Source organism: Paramormyrops kingsleyae, chromosome 9 (assembly GCF_048594095.1).
Source record: "Paramormyrops kingsleyae isolate MSU_618 chromosome 9, PKINGS_0.4, whole genome shotgun sequence".
Classification (NCBI taxonomy): Eukaryota; Metazoa; Chordata; class Actinopteri; order Osteoglossiformes; family Mormyridae; genus Paramormyrops; species Paramormyrops kingsleyae.
The window spans coordinates 36296227-36318039 of NC_132805.1; the positions used below are offsets into that span (position 1 = coordinate 36296227).

General features: G+C 50.0%; 3 protein-coding genes across 5 annotated transcripts; 2 read left to right on the forward strand and 1 right to left on the reverse strand.

The window, feature by feature from the left end:
- Window positions 1-1669: 1669 nt before the first annotated feature.
- Window positions 1670-8238, reverse strand: decr1 (2,4-dienoyl CoA reductase 1, mitochondrial). Its single transcript, XM_023844555.2, has 10 exons — window positions 8079-8238; window positions 7481-7680; window positions 6916-6973; window positions 6593-6679; window positions 6304-6451; window positions 4229-4328; window positions 3087-3159; window positions 2817-2963; window positions 2449-2511; window positions 1670-2326 (listed from the first exon to the last, which is right to left on the reverse strand). The coding sequence occupies exons 1-10, from the start codon at window positions 8151-8153 to the stop codon at window positions 2267-2269; spliced, it is 1011 nt and encodes a 336-aa protein (XP_023700323.2). The 5' UTR covers window positions 8154-8238; the 3' UTR covers window positions 1670-2266.
- Window positions 8239-8784: 546 nt separating this feature from the next.
- On the forward strand, window positions 8785-21703 carry nbn (nibrin). Of its 3 annotated transcripts, XM_023844551.2 has the most exons (16): window positions 8785-9040; window positions 9546-9682; window positions 9798-9937; window positions 10420-10579; window positions 10827-10930; window positions 11023-11140; window positions 12081-12271; window positions 13637-13734; window positions 14443-14581; window positions 14730-15011; window positions 15161-15575; window positions 15916-16002; window positions 16087-16251; window positions 16540-16653; window positions 16750-16799; window positions 21390-21703. In XM_023844551.2, exons 1-16 carry the CDS (start codon window positions 9010-9012, stop codon window positions 21418-21420), a joined length of 2262 nt encoding a protein of 753 aa, XP_023700319.2. In that variant the 5' UTR covers window positions 8785-9009; the 3' UTR covers window positions 21421-21703. The 3 variants fall into 3 exon arrangements, with proteins under 3 accessions (XP_023700319.2, XP_023700321.2, XP_023700322.2); XM_023844553.2 differs by lacking the exon at window positions 9546-9682; XM_023844554.2 differs by lacking the exons at window positions 9546-9682; window positions 9798-9937.
- Window positions 18340-21382, forward strand: LOC140592474 (uncharacterized). The gene is made up of 4 exons (XM_072715881.1): window positions 18340-18368; window positions 18597-18649; window positions 19127-19440; window positions 19510-21382. Exons 1-4 carry the CDS (start codon window positions 18340-18342, stop codon window positions 20128-20130), a joined length of 1017 nt encoding a protein of 338 aa, XP_072571982.1. The 3' UTR covers window positions 20131-21382.
- Window positions 21704-21813: the final 110 nt, after the last annotated feature.

The window sequence follows — 21813 nt, forward strand, 5'->3', positions numbered from 1 at the left end:
AGCGGAAAACTGAAGGGAAGGACATCCATTCGCAGAAATAAGTGCCATTTAGCCGCAACACAAAATAGCGAAATATCATATTAATATACTTAACTTTGCCTTAATAGCTTTTTAAAACGATGATGTTTGGGTCGGTGGCCCCAGGGCGCCTCTCTCACTTGGACTGTTTCCCAAAAGCATCAGCATTAGAATATGACTGGACCTCAGAATGACCAAATCCATTCACATCAGATTCATCAGCTGCTTCTTTCCAGAACTTCCCTCTGTGCTGGACGTGCAATGAATCCATCCAAGGGCTCATCTGATTCTGTTCTGTTTGTCAGCAAATCCACAGTAAAAGTAAAAGATGATTCAACTACTTTCTAACAATCATCCTGGTTGTGGGTTGAAATGTGCCTCCCAACAGTCAAATCCTCCTCCTACGTACAGAAATACAGCCATATTAACCTCAGAAGTCCAGTAAAATACACTAGTATCTGGTATCAGTTTAAGGAAAGCCTGTGTGTGTGATCACTGCCGTCACGTGGCGTGATCACTGCAGTCACGTGGCTTTCCAAGAAATGTACTGGCAAAATGTGAAATTTTAATGGGAAGGAAATTAGTTTTCATTTATCATAAAATCAGAAATAAATGGACCTCATTGTCAATTTTGTGACGTTATTGATGACGCAAGGTACGAATGAGCCTGGGACAGTGTTCTGGCATCCCAGCCCAGACAGTCCTTGATAAAATGTAAACCTCGACACCTCAAGCTGAAGGCAGCATTCTGTCATGGAATCTCAAAGTCCAAGGCCGTATTGTATAGCCTAAAAGCGTAACACCAAGAATGCAACATCACGCATCCAGCATCAGCATTAGTAACTGAGTAAAAAGCTTGTTATACAATCACACTTTATACTTGTGGAACTTTAATGTGAATTGCGGGTTCACATGCAATGCCATGTGCCATAACCATGACGGCCACCCGTAGCGGCGCACAGGGAGCAGGGGGTTGAGGGCCTCACTCAAGGACCCGCAGACTTGCTAAGGCTGGTTTGAACCGGCGACCTTCTGATTACAGGCACACAGGCTTAGCCCACTGAGACACATGCTGCCCCGGGACGCCGCTCGTTTATCAAGGTGCCGTGGGGTGGGGTTACCGTCGGGGAGGCATTGCAAAGAGTCGCCTTTCCTTACACGTTTTCGACACAGCAACACAGGATGTCGCCACTTTGGGCGAAACCCGGCTAGGATTTGTGTATTCACACTAAATGTGTCCTGATTGAAGAGGAGAGGTGACAGAAATGCAGACCATACTTCAGGCTGATATAGTCCTAACATCTCTATAACTCAAGTGTTTCATTTCAAATGGTGGTCTATATGAAGATGACAACCCAACACCACACACACAAATGTTCAGCTTTATTGGGTCTTTGACTAACTTTTCAGGTTGTGCGTGTTGCATTCTGAGGTGACTTCACTCTGGTGATGAGTAAAGCACCAGAGAACCAAAGACAGTGACCAAGCAACATCATCACCTGCTGTTCAAAGCACCCGATGCATCAAGACGAGGCTGCCTGACCTCTTCAGGGGGGATGTGAGTGTTTAGGACAGTCTACACCTGGGCTTTCACAGGGGAAGTGCTGCATATGCAGGCTGCAGTGGTACAGTCAAGGATTCCAGTCCTGGATTTCAGGCTGTACTGGTTTTTATTGCAAGTAACCATCTAATATATTTGACCGGATTGAACCGTTAAACACTGCTAACCAGGGAGTCGTACTAATTAATTACAGGCTGCAGAGAGAAACATTAAAAGGCTTCCGACGCAAACACCATCTTTCAATCCATCTTATGGAATTTGTTTTCAACCTTGAAACAAAGCAGCACTAATTAGCATTTCATCAGTCAGTGCTCTCAAGCAACGAGCCTCCGGAATAATAAAGTGAACAATCCATTAGCTCTGAGTACATTTCACTCTCTCACAAAGGGACAAATACTTTCATGTGTATCATACATGCATTTCTAAGAAAAGCATGTGAGCTAGAATCAGAGGGTGTCACTGTTTTCAGACTTTAGGCATGAAATTAAATCTTCTATAGATTTTCCAGACAAAAGAGAATTTAATTAAGAGAGTATCTGAAGTGAGGCAGTTAACAGCTGGACTGAAATGTGACCCAGGAAACTCACTGAATATTACTGCTTGGGTTCAGACTGGTGATCCTACTCTCACAGGTCCTGTGAGGCTTCTGTCGGCCCATCAGAGTATCTGGGGTGACCTCATAAGTCATCAAGACCCCTTGGTCTTCCTGATCATGGCTTCCATCACAGCCCACTGTTCCTTGGTGACCTATGAAGAGGAGAAATCTTTCATACGTGAGCTGAAGGCGGAATCAAAGTGTCTCCATGTGTACGTGTTGGGAGGGTGCAGGAAAATCAAGATAAAAAAAAATAAAAATGTAGCAAGCTAACCTTCTTTAGGTCATTGAACTCGCCAGCCATTGACACGAACTCTCCACCGTCCATTCGAATGATCTGGACATGGAAACAAATGTTCAGTAGAAATTACTGCAACAAAGGGCACAATTCTGAGTAATAAACCACCATCAAGCTGATGAAATCACAGACACCGGCATTTATGGCATAATTCTCACACCGTCTTTTATAAACCACACATGCAGTAAACCACGTGCGTGTTGAATGTTCACGTTCACGACTCCACATGACCTTTCCGCAGCAGCTGAAATTTAAGAGGCCCTCTGAGAGCCAGAGGACGCTGCTGTAGCCAAGGTTCCGGACAGTGCAGGGCCGGGGCCGTGGCGAGGGAGGGGGGCACGTACCGCTCCAGTCACCCAGTTGGCGTAGTCGCTACACAGGTACGCTGCCAGGTTGGCGATCTCCCCAGGGGTCCCCAGTCTGCCCACTGGGATCCGGTCTATCATGGACTTCTCAAACATGCCTGCTGGATCCAGTCGGCTGAAAGCTCCCTGCATCGACAACCGATCGATAAAACCATCACTTCAGTCAACGTCTCCCAGAGACGTAACAGCTGACATATTCACATTCATTTCTCCTGTGGACAATAACCGCAAATAAACTGCAGAACCAACCTTGGTCTTTATGGGCCCAGGCTGAATCACATTGAACCGCATGCCGTACCTCCCCCACTCTGCTGCGAGAGACCTGCGGGGGCACAAAAACCGGATGGAGTCGGAGCGACGGGGCACGAGTGAAGAAAGCCTTGTCCATTTGCTGTTAAACGGCACCGACGCCTTGAAAGATCCCGCAGAAACAGCAGTCGGCCCATTTAATGCACATTCATCATTCTTCCTGCACAGTGAGGCATGGGTGAGCTAGAGGCAGGGGTGAGCTAGAGGCAGGGGTGAGCTAGAGGCACTGAGCTGAAAATACCTCCCTCCACAAATCCACTGAAGCCCTTAACGGGGCAGTAATTCTTAAATAAAGGGAATAAAACCATTTATGATTTGTGAAATCGCTCAATTACTGCACCTCAGTAGTCAGCGGCACATCATCAAACCGGCCGACGTAGACGGGAGAAAAATGAGGAGCCTTTACTGTATGACCATCTCAATCAATTTCCACAGCGTCATAGGGGGCCACGAATTTATTCTCTCTTCTCAGGCGAGTGATCTCCTGTAGAGTAACGTCATTACGGGACAATGGCCCTGGATATGGGAGGGACAAGGGGGCCATTAGAAAGCGACCCCGAGCTGGGAGAGACCTGGCCTGACCTTCACCATCCGCCACAAGGGCAGCTGCACACCAACAAAAGCCAAGCTGGAATTCGACGTAACATAGACTGTAGATGTGAATTTGTGCCAAACTGATTAACGTTTAACTCAAATGATCTCGGAAAATTTCAGCAAGATTAAAAATTTACTTTTTTTATTTCCCATCATCAGTTTAGTAACTAATTCAATCATGCCCTTGAGGGCAGTCCTGCCCATCTTCAAGAAGACACACCAAACGCCCAGATGCTGATAAGCTGGTGGATAACCCACAGCACACACACCCAGCTCAATCAGCTTATGCATGTGTACGGTCGAGCAGAACCTGGCACAGACTGGCCAGCGATCCAAAAAGACAAACCAAAGTGTGCATTAGTGACAGGTTGTGTGGAACGGCTGAAAATCTGCAAGATGTCCCCGATTCTAACTTTAAGCCAGGTGTATAATCCTGAGCCGTGTGGGTGAGCATCAGGCTGCATAAACCCAAGACTGTAGAGCCTTACGTGCACAGGGTCTCCACGCCAGACTTGGCAGCAGCGCTGGGCACCACAAATCCGGAGCCGCTCTCGGCATAGATCGTGGTGATGGCCAAGAAGGCAGCGCCTGGAACACAAGCTCAGGTCAGCAGGCAGCAGGAGGGAGGCGTGCGGCTGCTTTAAGGGTTAATGGACGTCATTCATGCTCAACACCAGGGAACAGCAAGAGTCAGGTACCGGAGGAATCTGATGGACCAGAACCCAAACAAACAGCGCACTGTACATTACAACAGGTCCTGGGGTATTTAGAAGCGACACACCGGTTGTACGGGACATAGAACAACACAGTCTTAGTTACAGGCTGAAGCACATAACAGCGTGTAGCGGGGGCTGTTCCGGGAGGGGCGGGGCCCCTGTGACAACATGCATGCCCCCCACGGCCACCTGAAATTTATATGTCGTAAGCACATTTTCGTGGCGGACTCTTAACGGGGGTCGAGTCGCTCCAGTTGGCAAAAAGTGAAGTTAATGACAGAAAAAAATAATCAAGCTACATTGATTTACATTGAGTTGCATATTTGTAAAAACTGTAAAATGTAACTGCAAAGCATTGCATAAAAAACATCAGTGTTCAAAATTGTCTTTCGCTTCTTAATGCTGCCAATCTACTGTAAGTAATACTTGGCGGACACAAATGCCAAATTCATCTGCCCCCCCCCCTAACAGAACAACTGGCCCCCAGTTGAAATGGCTAAAACTTCCAGTGCTGTGCAGGTGGGGCTTTTCTATCACCCAGGTTCAGAAACGCCTGACATTCTACAGTCATTTAGCACCACAAATCAAGGCTCCTTCTAGGCCACGATAAAGCGAGGGGCCTTGTCAGACACAGCGCAGACAAACCGCTAATTACAATTATCACTGGAAGTTTCTGCATTTTGCCGAGAAGCCAAAACAAAGTGAATGAAAAGGAAGCTGATTGGCGAATATAACTGTACATTACGGGCACTGGCAGCGTTTTCCAAGTTCCGAACAGAGACGAAAACACAGACTGGCACAGAGCACACAGATGGCAAAGAAGCCTCCAGTCGCTGCGCCCCCTGCTGGCTGGCATTCATGCAAGGTGACGCAGCGGGGACACGCGGAAAGATTCGGCACCCCCCTGTGGACACGTCGCCTTCCCAAGACGTGCCGTGAGACAGATAAGTGATAACGCAGTACAGCGGCAGCCAAAGCAACAGAGTCTGGCGTCCGGGTGACCAGGGGGGGGGCTGCGATCGGACCCGGCCCCTCAATGCGCTTACATTCGGATTCTCTCACAGGCAGGGCAGCTTGACAAGGGCGGGGGAGTGAGGCCAAAATCAACACGGCTTATGACACGCCACCTTTCTTGCTTTCAGCGTGGCATCAGTTGGCTGCATTGACCCCCAATCCGTGACATCATCAAAATGCAGCCATCGAAGACACAGCTCTTTACTGCCCCCTGGCTACCATTTTACATATAAACACAGATGCTCTTTGCTTTACCATGGTGCAACTTAAAAGAATTTTGACTTTCCGATGGTGCGGCAGCGATGCACACTAAGGAGTCATCAGACCAGACTTTGAATTTACATCTGTTCCTTGGTTAGCAATGTGCCGTACGATTCCTTCTACTGATGCAGGGGAGGGCAGCGTCTATGCAGCCACGCTTCCAGTCCCTGTAGCGATAAACGCTCATACGGTGTTTAACGATGCATCATAGGGTTATTTTATTTATCATATTTGGCTTACAATATTTTCAACTTACAATGGGTTCATCAGAACATAACCCCATCGTAAGTGGAGTAGCATCTGTACGTAAATGTGTGTGTATATTGTATACATGTGTGTTTATGTATGTGTGCATGTTAATATATATTATGTTGATAAAAAAAGACATACATGTTTGACTTGCAAAATGCTAGCAAAAACAAGCTCTTTACTCCCCCTAGTGGTAAATCAAATGCATGTCTTTTAGATTCCTTGGCACATTCCTCAAACTGATCCCACGGAGATAGGAAAATGTATTAAGCTGCCATTTGTTTACTAGACAGTGACAGGAACAACTCCCATTCATCCTTTACCTCTCTCTGCCTTTATCAACCGCTTTCCAACCTCCAGGGTGACATATGCAGTGCCGTTCAGGACAATGTCCGTTATTGTTCTCCAGGCGTTGGGAGAGAGATTCTCCGAGGGGGAGATGAAGTTTCCGGCAGCGTTGTTTATCACAACCTTTTTTTGGAGGGGGGAGACAACGAAATAAACAGCAGGACAAACAGAGTACAGAGGACTATTTTAGATAACTCTACAACTAACAGAACTAAGGCTTGACAGAAAATCAAGAGTCTGTGATAATATTTCACCCCCACGTACATCTGGCAAACCTGCGACACCGACCAACTCTGTGACGGCGGCCTCCACAGACGCCGGGTCCCTCACGTCACACTGGACGGCGTGAACCTGCCGACACAGAACATCACAGAACTCTCTCTCAACCTCACAGAACTCTCTCAATTTCATTTCAAATCAAACAGCTGCCTGTCATCGTGTAAGTGAGGGCTGGGTCATCACTGTGACCTTATACCCGACAACAGCTATGAAAGATGGATTATTTGGCATTCTGAGATATTGCAAATAATATACAAACGAATGGTGAGACCAAAAACAGCAAGTAAGTGAATTGTCAGAACTGGTACCTTATTTCCTGTCTGTTTTGTTATTTCCTCTGCAGTTTGCTTTAAAACATCCAGTTTTCTAATAACAAACACAAGAAACAGTTAATTACTAGTACAAAGATAGATAATAGAGTATCACGTGAAATTCCTTCAAAGGAGGTGCGCATTTACCCAGCGGGTACAGGGTGAATGTCTAGTAATTAACATTCACCTAAAGAGACTTATCAACTATTCAGAACTTTCCTTGCCACTACGGCAACAGATTTGAAGAGTCTAAATGTCGCTGGCATAAGTGGGAGCATAATATGATAATATAGAGCAGGGTTCTTCAAATCTGGACCTCGATTACAAATCCAGGCCTTGTTTTCTGTTCTCCCAGGTAGTTAGTTTAATAATTACTGATTCTGATTGGTCAGAGGCTTCACGCCTGGCTCACAGGTAAAGGAAGGCTGGAAAACCAGCAGTGCTCGGACCTCGAGGACCGTGATTTGAATAATAGGGATATAGAGTATATAGCGGGTATTAAAGAGCGCCAGCTTAGGATGAACTACCGCTATTGGCATCTAAAAACGGGCAAAGGCGGAACCTGCTGGCGATGACACATTCGGCGCCGAGAGCAGACAGCGTGCCGGCCATCCCCTTGCCAAGCCCTGTGCCGCCTCCCGTGATGAAGGCGACTTTATTTCGGAAGGCGTCTGGCCGCAGCATCACTCCTTCGTTCGGGGGGAAGAAGGCAGTCTGCGGGGCGCTGACCTGCCGCAAAGCTCCGCTCCCATCGCGCAGCAGCTGCATTAAGGAGGACCGGGTAAATCCACCGTGCTGGTGTGTGTGCTCTATTCCATTAGCTATCGTCATCATCATCATCATCATCATTAGTACTAGCATTATTGATTTATTTGCTAGACTGTTTTTTGGTTCTGCACTGCAACATTCCAAAATAGCGTGCAATATATCACGGTACATGCTCTGCATTTAGAAAATGACCGACCGGCAAAACTTCAAGTATAGTCATGTTGTTCTTAATGCACAATGGCAGATGAGAGCCACCAATTTAGGTGAGCAAACACGAAAATAAAAAGTCCTGGTAACACGGCAACAATGTGACTGCTAACTAGTTTTCAAGTTTTTGAAATTTTCATTCAAGCAGAGTTTCAATGCAGCACATTTTTGCACATTAATCTCACCCTTCTAGAGACAGCAGACGTTAATGGGAATGCCAATTTAAGTGTTCTCGCCCCACACACTAGCGTCCACGCCATGTCATCAATACGTGACTTTTCCCCTACTGCCTTTGGAGAGGACGCGTGTGTGTGTGTAAAGTGGGGTCTCTCTTCATTGGCTGACCGTCCTGTTAATCACGCCAAAATGCTACGCACCGCCCACTTTTCCCTGCAGGTCTCGCGAATGTTGATCGCTCATCTACACGAGCGCCGTCAGGGAAGGCGAGATCTGGTTCAAAAGCACAAAAAAAATGCAGCTGAGGTTTAAAAACTAATATTTAACATATTAAACCAGTGGCGGACCCATGGGGGATACACAGTCCCTTCGAAATCACCCCCCATTTTCGCTCTGACCGCGGAATTCAATTCTCCCAGACGTACGTATGGGATACATGAATCACTGCCAAATATTTTTTATGCACTTTTCTCTTCGACTGTCAAACTGAACCTGAACTGCTCCTAATAACTGCGCCATACACAACTTGCAGCTCTCAGTTACACCGCCAACGTTTATTTAAGGCCAAACTCGAAATTACATTTGGGAGAATTGGTAACCATAAGGGGACATATCATATCGCATTCCGTCACTCACGGAAATTAACATTTAATGGCAATAACCGCGGGTATTTTTGCAGCGCTGATTTACGGCAGGCGCGACGATGGGGGGGGTCGGGTCATGGGAAGCCGGAAGTGTCGGATATTTGCGACTGTTTCGCGGGAAACGTCGGGGGAGACGCGCCTGGATTATGTACAGTGGGAAACTGGGAATGCATTGCCAAGGGTTATGAAGTGGGAGATTGTTTAGTGAAGGATATTCATGCATATCCGCAAAGCTGACAAAGCAAACTGATTACTCAGCAACCAATGTTAGCAATATTAGATTTTACTAAGCGAAATGTGGAAACTGAAACCACTTGGAGATGGAGGTAAGTTAATGTCCCATGTAGGGAAAAAGAGTGCGCAGCTTTGCTCGTGCTTTCCCTGTTGATGCCTTGCTGTCGTGCACCTTTTTCGCAGTCTGTTATCCGTGTTCAGTAGCAAGTAAAGGAAACGTAAAATAGTGGGAATAATCATTGCTTAACGGGAATCTTAACCCACTTTGCATACGTGGCTTATCTCTGATTGTAAACAATCTGAAGTGTATCTTCATAAATTGACAGTTCATTTAAAAAAATATTTTTCATGCAACCATTGTTTCGGAAAAACTGGGGAGTCGGTGAATAATAATTGTATCAACGCACGTTTGCAGCTCAGCATAGAACCTGGTGTCTCAGCGGTCACGCATCTGGCGTGACACTCGTGTGTGCAGACTTGTCTCGAACTGAACGTCTCACGCCAGTCAGCTGACTACCGCTGGCAGCCATAGTGTCTGTCTGCTGTGAACAATTGCGCCGTATAAGCGTGCGGCCGGTTACTGTCGCCGATCTGCAGGGGAGCTGCACTGCCTGGTGGCCGGCGGAGAGTACACGGTGGGCCGGAAGAGCTGCGCAGTGCTGCTGCAGAACGACCAGTCCATCAGCCGCGCGCATGCGCGCCTCGCCGTCAGCCTGTCCGCGAGCGCCCGTCCCGTCAGTGCAGTTATAAACTTGTCTTCTGTGTTAGTTAAATATCAGCTAAAGCCTGTCATGGAAGGATAACTAGAAGAGGTTTTTATTTGTAACCGTTTTTCGTTGTTGCCAGCAGAATGTGTCCACGACGTTGACAGTGACCGACACCTCCAAATATGGCACATTTGTGAATGGTGACCAGCTGGCCCAAAACAATGCCAGGGTCCTGCAGAATGGTGACCAGCTGACCTTTGGGGTCTTTGAGAATAAGTTCAGGTGTGTACAGTGCTGTGGTGGGATTCCTATCTCCTCTGAATGCCACGTGCATGGGCGTGCCGCAGGACTCACGTCTGGGTGGCTAGGAGGACGCTGGTGGCCTCAATCCCATCCCCTCCATCACATCAGCAGAAGTGCTTCACCCCAATTCCTTTTTTTATCCTTCCATCTTCCGAAAATGCGTGTCCTGAATCTGGGGCCTTTCCTCAGCAGTATAAGGGACAGTGCTGGACACACAGACGCAGACACGCGCGCGCAGGCAGACGCAGACACGCGCGCGCAGGCAGACGCAGACACGCGCGCGCAGGCAGAGGCAGACACACAATCGCAAACTGGGCAATCTAGCGACACAAGGTAGCCTGACTGCCTGTTTCTCGTGGGAGGAAACTGGAGTATCTGGATGAAACCCAGACAAACACGGGCACCCAGGAAGACCCCCTAACTTTTATGATGAGGTAACATGAGTGGTTGCGCACATGCAGAGTGGTCTTCGAGGCCTTGGTGGTCTGTTCGTCATGCGTGGACAACGTGGGAAAAGCCTCCCTGGCGACAGACGTCCAGCAGCTCGGCGGCCGTCTAGTCAGCAGCTGGAGCCAAGACTGCAGTCACCTGGTCATGCCGACCGTCAAAGTCACCGTCAAGGTACACACCGAATACGGCATCTGCAGTAATGCTGTTTACTCACATGTAAACCAACGTGGTTACTACTCAACTGCACTGTGTTGTCTTGTCCTGTAAAGTGCACTTGTGTACTCCTGCGTCGCGGCCCTGCGTCTTATTTCTTCTTGGGACTTTAACCTGCTGCCTTATTGTCACATGTCCACTTGCCACCATCTGCTGTCAAGAGTTGCCTTAACGTTCGCTGACCATCTCTGTTCGTGCTTCGCAGACAATCTGCGCCCTGCTGTGCTGCCGGCCGATAGTGAAGCCAGACTTCTTCTCCGAACTCAGGAAGGCGGCACGGCAGACGCAGGCTCTGCCCAAAGCGGAAAGGTGAGCCGGCTCTCGGCCTTATCTGCCGGCAGCGTTCTCCCTCATTTCTGAAAGGCGGAGAAGGTCACTTTCTTGTCTTTTTGTGGCTGCAGTTTCCTTCCTGAGATAGACGAGCCGACCTTGGAAAAGAAGAATGTGGACCTTCATTCAGTGGCAGAGCGTAAATGCCTCTTTGAGGGAAAAAGGTTTATTTTCCTTAATGCCAAACAAGTAAGAATCAGTGCACGTTCTGCTTGTTGATATTTCTTGGTGGAGTCTCTTAGCTCCTTCATCGTGAGTCTAACAGCATCATTTATTTTTTCCTTCTCATGATGTAACTTGTGGTCTGGCACTTTGCATAGTTACATTCTCCTTCCTTCAAATTGTACCTTTATTTTACAAGTTAGATGTTTGACTTACACGAACAGTCAATAGTTTTTGCACAAACCGAGATGTTCTACATTTGCATGTCACTCACTTAACATTTACTAAAAATACACTCCATTTGCTGATGAATACATTTACAGTATGTTAACCATTTGAGTACCTTTTGTTAGCAAGAAAATGTCATTCCTTTGTTTCATCAAAGTCACCTCCTCTAGCAGTTATAACAGCAGAGAAAATTTGAGGCATTCTTTCTGCAAGAGACATTAAATACTGCTCTATTTCCTGGGATGAAACGGTTTAGAGCATTTAAAGTTAAAGGACAGCCTAGAATGTGACTCTGCCATCACCACACAAGCAGTTAATATGTCAGACACGCACTGTTACATTATCTTTCCATGTTATAAAGGAAACTTGTTTTATTTGACTTATATTCACTCAATTTTCCAGTGCTTAAGAATAAGAAATCTGCAGTTTATGATTGCAGTTTTGACTGGTCGTGTAGATTAAAAGTAAACTTTTGGGCTGGGTTTTCCATTTTTAAAATGTTTTGATGTTACCGTAACTCTTTTTGTAAGTATTAATAATGACGGATTACTTGTTTATAAGTGTGGTGTAGGACCCTCCCTTTGGTAGGTTTCTTCCCCCACGTCCTGCCCTGACCGCACGATGGCGCCCTGCCCTGACCGCACGATGGCGCCCTGCCCTGACCGCACGATGGCGCCCTGCCCTGACCGCACGATGGCGCCCTGCCCTGACCGCACGATGGCTTATGCTTCTCCCCCAGCTGAAGCGCCTCGGCTCGGTGGTGGGGTTTGGAGGGGGGCGGGCCCAGCTGCTGGAGGGGGGCGCTCTGCCCGTCGGCCTGCTGGAGTCTGCGCAGAGCTGCGTGGTCGACGTGTCGACAGGCAGCTCCCAGGTCCCGCAGGCAGAGGCCGAGGTGCAGTGGAGCGACTCGGTGACTCGCATCCTGCAGAGGTACGCAGGCCGCTCAGGGCTCCGGTCGCTCCTCTGATGATTCTCGTGCTTACAGATATCGTCACTTTGCGATGGTGCGCAGTGAATGTTCACTTAGTGTTCTTGTTCAGTGGCCTTGTGCTGTGATCTGCTCCAGGCTACATCAGTTAAATTACTAACAGCAAAAACTGATCTGTACCCGAGCTGTACCTCAGACTTAAGGTTATCCATTGTAAATTACCCGAGCCGTACCTCAGACTTAAGGTTATCCATTGTAAATTACCCGAGCCGTACCTCGGACTTAAGGTTATCCATTGTAAATTACCCGAGCCGTACCTCAGACTTAAGGTTATCCATTGTAAATTACCCGAGCCGTACCTCGGACTTAAGGTTATCCATTGTAAATTACCCGAGCCGTACCTCAGACTTAAGGTTATCCATTGTAAATTACCCGAGCCGTACCTCAGACTTAAGGTTATCCATTGTAAATTACCCGAGCCGTACCTCAGACTTAAGGTTATCCATTGTAAATTACCCGAGCCGTACCTCAGACTTAAGGTTATCCATTGTAAATTACCCGAGCCGTACCTCGGACTTAAGGTTATCCATTGTAAATTACCCGAGCCGTACCTCGGACTTAAGGTTATCCATTGTAAATTACCCGAGCCGTACCTCAGACTTAAGGTTATCCATTGTAAATTACCCGAGCCGTACCTCAGACTTAAGGTTATCCATTGTAAATTACCCGAGCCGTACCTCAGACTTAAGGTTATCCATTGTAAATTACCTGAGCCGTACCTCGGACTTAAGGTTATCCATTGTAAATTACCCGAGCCGTACCTCGGACTTAAGGTTATCCATTGTAAATTACCCGAGCCGTACCTCGGACTTAAGGTTATCCATTGTAAATTACCCGAGCCGTACCTCGGACTTAAGGTTATCCATTGTAAATTACCCGAGCCGTACCTCGGACTTAAGGTTATCCATTGTAAATTACCCGAGCCGTACCTCGGACTTAAGGTTATCCATTGTAAATTACCCGAGCCGTACCTCGGACTTAAGGTTATCCATTGTAAATTACCCGAGCCGTACCTCGGACTTAAGGTTATCCATTGTAAATTACCCGAGCCGTACCTCAGACTTAAGGTTATCCATTGTAAATTGCCCATGCTGACGTGTGTGTGAGTGTGTGTGTATGACGACTGTCATGAATATAAATGTTAACTAATACAAACAGAAATACTAGTTAAGTAGATGATTTTCGTCAGACACACGACGATAAGTATTTTTACAGGAATATAAACATGTATTAGAGATTCATTATGGTGCGTCAGTTAGCCATGTGCAGACGTGTCAGAGATGATTTTGAGCACCGCTGTTCTCCAGGAAGGGCCTTCGGCTGATCGCGGAGTCCGAGATCGGACTGGCCGCCATCTACGGCTCCACCAAACTGTACTGCAATCCGTCGGCCCCCCTGACACCAGGTGGGTGTGCGGCTGCCGCAGATGTTTTAGGGGCAGTAAATTAAGGAGTATGTGCTGAAGGATGGTAGCGGTAACCTTACACCTTTACAATCGTACTTGTTGCATGTTTCCTACGCCGCTAGTCGCTGACACATTTTAGACCCAGTTCTCGTTGGTGACTTTGAAGCAGGCAGTGATTGACAGCTCATGGAAATCTCACCCACTTTGGGTAATCAAGGCTGGGGTGACCTGATAATCTGTATCAGGGAGAATAGGGTTAGTAAGCTACCATTATAGTTAAAAGGACCCGAATTTCACTTTAGCGCTGAGCTCTTGCTGTGTGCTGATTGGTCAGTCTCCTATAATCATGCACGTGTCACTAATGTTAATGTGAAACAGCTGGATGAGTCTTTCAGTCAAGGAAACAAGCCAGTCAAAGCACACGAACTGAACTATTTTAGCCAAACACAGGAGCCTTTCAGTTATAAACTAGTTTGTAAAACTTGAAGTAGCTCAAAGTGTCCACCCTGACATGGATTATCTGGTCACCCTAATGCTGTCACCTTCAATAAGAGACTGGTTTGTTTTCCTAAGACTTGTAATACCAAAGCCAGCCACAGGGGGAGCCCTAAGGCAGTTTTGCAGTTCAGATCAGGTGATGCTGAAACAGGAAGCAGCCTGTGTTCTGTGGTGACTCATGTCTGTTGCTGCATTGGTCCCGTCGCACAGAAACGGCTGAAGTGAGACCCCCCATCCCAGGTGGGTCGCTAACTCAGAGCGCCGCCGTGGATGAAACCGTGCTTCCGGCGGCTTCTCAGAACATCACGGCGTATGCCCCTGACACTGAAACGACGCAGGGATTCAGCAGGTACGCTGCCGACCGCACTGTGGGTGCGTGGAGCCCTATCGAGGAGCCCCCTAAGCCTTCATGCTCATTGTGTGGCCAGGTGGGCCGCTGTCACCAGGGTCCTCTTCTGTCACCAGGGTCCTCTACTGTCTGCTCTCCCTCCCTGCAGGATGGACACCAGCGGACCCAGTGCAGTGCGTGAAACTCCAGAGAAGGATCGACGGCAGAGCTCCGTCGTGGTGAGCAAGGCAGCCAACTCGCATACAGGAACAGAGGTGCCGATGTCATCACATGCCACAGGGGCCAAAAGTAGAAGCGAGAGGCCTGTCCTCGGAACCACTGCCGACAGCCGTCTGATGCTAAAGCCCCCCCCCTCCGGGATCCAGCACAAATCCCCCCAGAAACAGGCCAATTCTCTTACCGACTACTTCAAACCTCTCAGCAAGAAGAGGTAAGTACCACGATGACCCTGGACTCGTTTGGGTCTCCTTGATCTATTCAGATTTGCTCCCTACTGAGTGTAAGCGGTGTCACGTTTAAAGTGGATTAGTGACGTTTGTGTGGCTCAAGCTGGCTTGGCCTCTCTGTGCCCCATGTTAGAATTCGGGAGGAGGGAGATTCTCCTCACCAGTCCGAAGCTAAGCAGTCCAGGCAAGAGCAGGAGGGACAGGAGGAGGTGATGGAGGTGGAGAGGAGTGCCGGGCAGCCTCCAGCACCCGAGCCCTCTGTCTGCACACCTGCATCCCGCGGAGAGGGGGGCAAACTGGATCAGGACTCAGACGCAGACCTGGACCATTCGCCTGGGCCCTCCAGCCACAGGCCAGCAGTGGGCAGGAGGAAGGAGATACCCGTGACCGACCCGACGGGAGGCTGTAGCTCAGAGTTGGACATAGAGGAGCTGGAATCAATCATGTCGACACCGATGGACGAAGACGACCTGCAGGATGTTCCCAGCAAGAGGGCCCGTCTGGACCCTGTGCGTCACATCAAAGAGGAGGAGCAGTCCTTCGTGGAGGTGAGATGGGAGTTCAGTATGCCTCTTAAGGGGAGTGAGTAGCCTTGTGCTCAGGAACCCGGACTGGTCAGTGGCAGGTTACTGGTGTGAATCCCAGCTGGGTGCAAAATGGTTCCCTCTGTGTTAATTCACATGCTACTTGCTTTCTAAATAATTCATTTGATATTAATATTAGAAATAAGTCAGAAGCATTGAATGGTCTGTTGCTGCATTCCTGTGTGTGTGTGTCAGTTGATAAAATACAACAGAATAAGTCCCTTTGTGTGCTTCGCCTCAGTGGGCCTCATATGCTTCTGAGACACAGTGTAATGAGACTTAGCCTGGCTTCCCCTGCTCTAAGGCCGCCAGAGCGGACAGCGCAGGCGTCCCCGAGAAGCCGGAAGCCGAGGCTCAGCCCAGAGCCGCCCCAGTGAAGTCAGAACTTGCAGTGAGTCCCGAAACTCCCTCGTTCATGTCTCCCGGCTCCGCTGTTATCTCTGGGTTTATCGCCTCGTCCCGTGCTCCGCTTCAGGAGGTGGTGGCTGGCATTAAGGCCGGCGTTAAGGCCGATAATGGAGAGGATCTCCCCAGAAATCTACTGGTGATCGAGTTCAAGTCCCTGCTGGTGGACAAGCTGCCCAGGCCGCGGACGGAGCGTCAGCAGATCGAGGGGAAGAACTTCAAGAAGTTCAGGAAGGTCTGTCCAGCAGACACGCCTTTGGAACTTCCTGTGCTACAGTACTGCCAACGAGTTCACGTGCATAAACATGACTTACTGGGGCCATGAGAGGCCATGACTGACTGGGGAGCAGACTGAACATTCCATGTGACCCTGCCCCCACAGTTCAGTTCAGCCGCTACAGTTAATGTTAAGGAATACAGTCTGACTGACTGTGCTGCCTGTGTAAGTGCCTGATTAATCGCTTGTTTGCGGAGTCTGACTGTGCTGCCTGTGTAAGGGCCTGATTAATCGCTTGTTTCCCAGGTTCCTGTGCCGGGGTCCTCTGGGCTCCCCAAAATCATCGGGGGCTCTGACCTGGTGGCCCACAACCGGGCGAAGAACTCCGAACTGGAGGAGTGGCTGAGAGCGGCGGCAGAGGTGCGGTGAAGGCATCAGCATGTTCGAATGATGCGGAAATGTCACATGAAAAAAGGGAAATTGGCATTTTTAAGGTGTGAATCCTCTGCTTTACAGGAGGAAAGTCGGAATGAGAGAGAGGAGGCGCTGGGTGATGACCTGTTCAGGTATGTCTGCGCGAGGCGCTGGGTGATGACCTGTTCAGGTATGTCTGCGCGAGGCGCTGGGTGATGACCTGTTCAGGTATGTCTGCGCGAGGCGCTGGGTGATGACCTGTTCAGGTATGTCTGCGCTGGGTGATGACCTGTTCAGGTATGTCTGCGCGAGGCGCTGGGTGATGACCTGTTCAGGTATGTCTGCGCTGGGTGATGACCTGTTCAGGTATGTCTGCGCGAGGTGCTGGGTGATGACCTGTTCAGGTATGTCTGCGCGAGGCGCTGGGTGATGACCTGTTCAGGTATGTCTGCGCTGGGTGATGACCTGTTCAGGTATGTCTGCGCGAGGCGCTGGGTGATGACCTGTTCAGGTATGTCTGCGCTGGGTGATGACCTGTTCAGGTATGTCTGCGCTGGGTGATGACCTGTTCAGGTATGTCTGCGCGAGGCGCTGGGTGATGACCTGTTCAGGTATGTCTGCGCTGGGTGATGACCTGTTCAGGTATGTCTGCGCGAGGTGCTGGGTGATGACCTGTTCAGGTATGTCTGCGCGAGGCGCTGGGTGATGACCTGTTCAGGTATGTCTGCGCTGGGTGATGACCTGTTCAGGTATGTCTGCGCGAGGCGCTGGGTGATGACCTGTTCAGGTATGTCTGCGCGAGGCGCTGGGTGATGACCTGTTCAGGTATGTCTGCGCGAGGCGCTGGGTGATGACCTGTTCAGGTATGTCTGCGCGAGGCGCTGGGTGATGACCTGTTCAGGTATGTCTGCGCGAGGCGCTGGGTGATGACCTGTTCAGGTATGTCTGCGCGAGGCGCTGGGTGATGACCTGTTCAGGTATGTCTGCACGAGGCGCTGGGTGATGACCTGTTCAGGTATGTCTGCGCGAGGCGCTGGGTGATGACCTGTTCAGGTATGTCTGCACGAGGCGCTGGGTGATGACCTGTTCAGGTATGTCTGCGCGAGGCGCTGGGTGATGACCTGTTCAGGTATGTCTGCGCGAGGCGCTGGGTGATGACCTGTTCAGGTATGTCTGCACGAGGCGCTGGGTGATGACCTGTTCAGGTATGTCTGCGCGAGGCGCTGGGTGATGACCTGTTCAGGTATGTCTGCGCGAGGCGCTGGGTGATGACCTGTTCAGGTATGTCTGCGCGAGGCGCTGGGTGATGACCTGTTCAGGTATGTCTGCGCGAGGCGCTGGGTGATGACCTGTTCAGGTATGTCTGCGAGGCGCTGGGTGATGACCTGTTCAGGTATGTCTGCGCGAGGCGCTGGGTGATGACCTGTTCAGGTATGTCTGCGCGAGGCGCTGGGTGATGACCTGTTCAGGTATGTCTGCGCGAGGCGCTGGGTGATGACCTGTTCAGGTATGTCTGCGCGAGGCGCTGGGTGATGACCTGTTCAGGTATGTCTGCGCGAGGCGCTGGGTGATGACCTGTTCAGGTATGTCTGCGCGAGGCGCTGGGTGATGACCTGTTCAGGTATGTCTGCGCGAGGCGCTGGGTGATGACCTGTTCAGGTATGTCTGCGCTGGGTGATGACCTGTTCAGGTATGTCTGCGCTGGGTGATGACCTGTTCAGGTATGTCTGCGCGAGGCGCTGGGTGATGACCTGTTCAGGTATGTCTGCGCGAGGCGCTGGGTGATGACCTGTTCAGGTATGTCTGCGCGAGGCGCTGGGTGATGACCTGTTCAGGTATGTCTGCGCGAGGCGCTGGGTGATGACCTGTTCAGGTATGTCTGCGCGAGGCGCTGGGTGATGACCTGTTCAGGTATGTCTGCGCGAGGCGCTGGGTGATGACCTGTTCAGGTATGTCTGCGAGGCGCTGGGTGATGACCTGTTCAGGTATGCTTTTCAGTCAGGTATGTCCATCTTGGACAGCAGTATATATAAGAAACATCCGTATGCAGGTGTTACACCAGTTAAACCACTCTCTCCAGTTTACAATATGCAGCATTGTTACTTTTTTTTGAGGAACGATGGTGGTGTTTTGGCTTAAAGAAGTTCTTCAACTGAATGTTTGCTGACTGATCCAGTGGAGAAGGTGCTCTAACATGCAGTACCTAAAATGCCCAGCAGCCGGCGTGATTGCATGCCCTGATGCTTTGTGGCAGCCCCACATACTTAAAGTACAATTAAGGTTCAAAACGAAGCACTGCAGATGTCTGTAATGTACGATTTCCTGGGTTCGCTGCTGGAATTCGTTAGAGGTGATAATTAGCCAAAGCGGTGACCTTCCAGCGAGCCCTGATTAAGCAGACGCCGCAGTCCCTGCCTGCACTGTGGCCCTGAACAAGCCTCCCATTCTAAAGAGCAGAATCTTTGGTGGTTTCATTAAGGAGTTAATGAACGAGCCACATGCTCCCGCACAGAGCAGGTGTTATGTCGCTGTTTGCGGGTGGAGCGTGGGCCGGTACCGGCCGGCTCTCTTAGGCTCACAGAGCAGGTGTTATGTCGCTGTTTGCGGGTGAAGCGTGGGCCGGTACCGGCCGGCTCTCTTAGGCTCACAGAGCAGGTGTTATGTCGCTGTTTGAGGGTGGAGCGTGGGCCGGTACCGGCCGGCTCTCTTAGGCTCACAGAGCAGGTGTTATGTCGCTGTTTGAGGGTGGAGCGTGGGCCGGTACCGGCCGGCTCTCTTAGGCTCACAGAGCAGGTGTTATGTCGCTGTTTGCGGGTGAAGCGTGGGCCGGTGCCGGCCGGCTCTCTTAGGCTCACAGAGCAGGTGTTAGGTCGCTGTTTGCGGGTGGAGCGTGGGCCGGTACCGGCCGGCTCTCTTAGGCTCACAGAGCAGGTGTTAGGTCGCTGTTTGCGGGTGGAGCGTGGGCCGGTACCGGCCGGCTCTCTTAGGCTCACAGAGCAGGTGTTAGGTCGCTGTTTGCGGGTGGAGCGTGGGCCGGTACCGGCCGGCTCTCTTAGGCTCACAGAGCAGGTGTTAGGTCGCTGTTTGCGGGTGGAGCGTGGGCCGGTACCGGCCGGCTCTCTTAGGCTCACAGAGCAGGTGTTAGGTCGCTGTTTGCGGGTGGAGCGTGGGCCGGTACCGGCCGGCTCTCTTAGGCTCTCAGAGCAGGTGTTAGGTCGCTGTTTGCGGGTGGAGCGTGGGCCGGTACCGGCCGGCTCTCTTAGGCTCACAGAGCAGGTGTTATGTCGCTGTTTGCGGGTGGAGCGTGGACCGGTACCGGCCGGCTCTCTTAGGCTCACAGAGCAGGTGTTAGGTCGCTGTTTGCGGGTGGAGCGTGGGCCGGTACCGGCCGGCTCTCTTAGGCTCACAGAGCAGGTGTTAGGTCGCTGTTTGCGGGTGGAGCGTGGGCCGGTACCGGCCGGCTCTCTCTTAGAGCCGACGTGACCGCCTGGGTCTGGTTTGAGCCGGCCTCCGCTTTGATCCGGCAGCACGGCCTCCGCGGCTTGTAACCGAGCCAAAGGCCAGGGCCCACGGCGATGGCCTCTACTCGGGTCCCATGGAAACCGGGAGTGGAAGTGCCGGCTGGTGCTGATGTCACCCCGTCACCCAAACACTCGCTCGTCCCCGTCTTCTGCCTCTGCGTGTGTCCGCAGCAGCAGGGGGCAGCATTTGTAATGTCCTGTCCTTTTTGTTGTTTTTTCCTTGCATTTTTTTTTTTTTTTTTTTGATATAGACGTGATTCTCATTATTAATGAAACTTTATAAAATACTAAATAAACGTAAATGTAATTTATGGCGATTTCAGTTTAAGCCCTGCTTTCGTGGGAGTTCAGAGGTTTCCTGAAGTGTTTGCTGGCCTCTGCTCTAATACTAGACAATGGTAACAAGTGCCTGTGGATCTGTTTCTCACAGCACAGGGATCCCGGATTGCCTGCAGTCACATCCTTGTTATGCAACAATAATCAAACTTCCCGGCCTCCCGCATACGGTTATGTCATGGTGGCTTAGCCTTCCGTTCTTAACGTTGCTCGGCCCCTCAGTGTACTGCGGGAAGGTGCACTGTTCCTCAGAGGCGCCATATTGGTTTGTGTGTGAACCAAAACTCTGGGATTAGCCTGTGTGTTCCAGCCGGAGGAGGTAACTGACTTGCCTACGACCTGAGGGCTGCTTTCTACAGTGAGCCCAGCTTTCCAGTGGAGGAAATAGTAAAAAGATCGCTTAGCGTCACACAGAAGTGTCATCAAGACAACTGACGTGTAAGAGCTTCTGCTACGGTCACCTGCCCTTGCTTCCAAAAGCCCAGCATGCTTAAGAATCAGGAAGCCCATCAGGGCCGAACGCGGAGCGGCTTCCTGTTGCCTGGGGACAGCGAAGGTTGCTTAGAGACCACATTAGGTCACGATGTCGTACTTGTTCTGAAGCTGCGATAGTTTCCAGGCCGGCCAGGGACAGCACAGCGGGGGGGTTTTAGTGAAGCGAAAATGTCTGATCACTGAATCATGAATGTTGGTCAGTCATGCATGGCAAAGGAACACGGAGACTGCAAAGAACACACTTCTGCTGTGTCAGTGGCACCAAAAGACACTGCACGGATTTTATTGCGCATCGCTGGCATAGACCTGCCGTCCTTTCTCAAATATTTTGGTTTTCTGAATCAAACACCTGAAGTTCATGTGTTTTTTTTTTTCTTCTTCTTTTTCCAGATATAACCCAAGACTATCCAAAAGAAGATGAGGCCCGTACCATGGGCCAGCAATGAATCAGCATTTCTATAGGCCACTCGTTTGTGGTGTTTACCCTGGGAGGAGTTCCAGAGAAACGGAGCCCTGCGTGATTTCAGGCCCTGTCCTTCATACCAGTGAATGTCACACTTTTGATTTTCCCTGCTTTTCATCAGTCCACACGCTGAGCTACTGACAGCAAGCAATGTAACGATGTTTGTGTTAAGAAATTTTTTTAAAACATTTTATTTGTTCATAATAAAAAAAAGTACTATGTACAAAACATTAATACCTCATTTGTGTTTAACGTTACATCATATTCGACTTACTGGGATTTAAATAAACATGCTGCTATCAACTTGCACAGCTTAGGTTAGGAGACGTAGTTCAGTCCCGTCCTGAAGGG

Bases quoted from the DNA above. Each gene is read 5' to 3' on its own strand.
- LOC140592474 (XM_072715881.1), top strand. From the start codon at position 18,340: ATGTCTGCGCTGGGTGATGACCTGTTCAG. The intron at 18,369-18,596 runs GTATGTCTGCGC...TGACCTGTTCAG, and splicing joins CTGGGTGATGACCTGTTCAG to GTATGTCTGCGAGGCGCTGG. The intron at 18,650-19,126 runs GTATGTCCATCT...GGTTTCATTAAG, and splicing joins CAGGTATGCTTTTCAGTCAG to GAGTTAATGAACGAGCCACA.
- decr1 (XM_023844555.2), bottom strand. From the start codon at position 8,153: ATGGCGTGGACGCTAGTGTGTGGGGCGAGAACACTTAAATTGGCATTC. The intron at 7,681-8,078 runs GTGAGATTAATG...TCCTTAATGCAG, and splicing joins CGTCTGCTGTCTCTAGAAGG to CTGCTGCGCGATGGGAGCGG. The intron at 2,327-2,448 runs GTTAGCTTGCTA...TCCTCTTCATAG, and splicing joins AGTTCAATGACCTAAAGAAG to GTCACCAAGGAACAGTGGGC.
- nbn (XM_023844551.2), top strand. From the start codon at position 9,010: ATGTGGAAACTGAAACCACTTGGAGATGGAG. The intron at 13,735-14,442 runs GTGGGTGTGCGG...CCCGTCGCACAG, and splicing joins GTCGGCCCCCCTGACACCAG to AAACGGCTGAAGTGAGACCC. The intron at 15,576-15,915 runs GTGAGATGGGAG...CCCTGCTCTAAG, and splicing joins AGGAGCAGTCCTTCGTGGAG to GCCGCCAGAGCGGACAGCGC.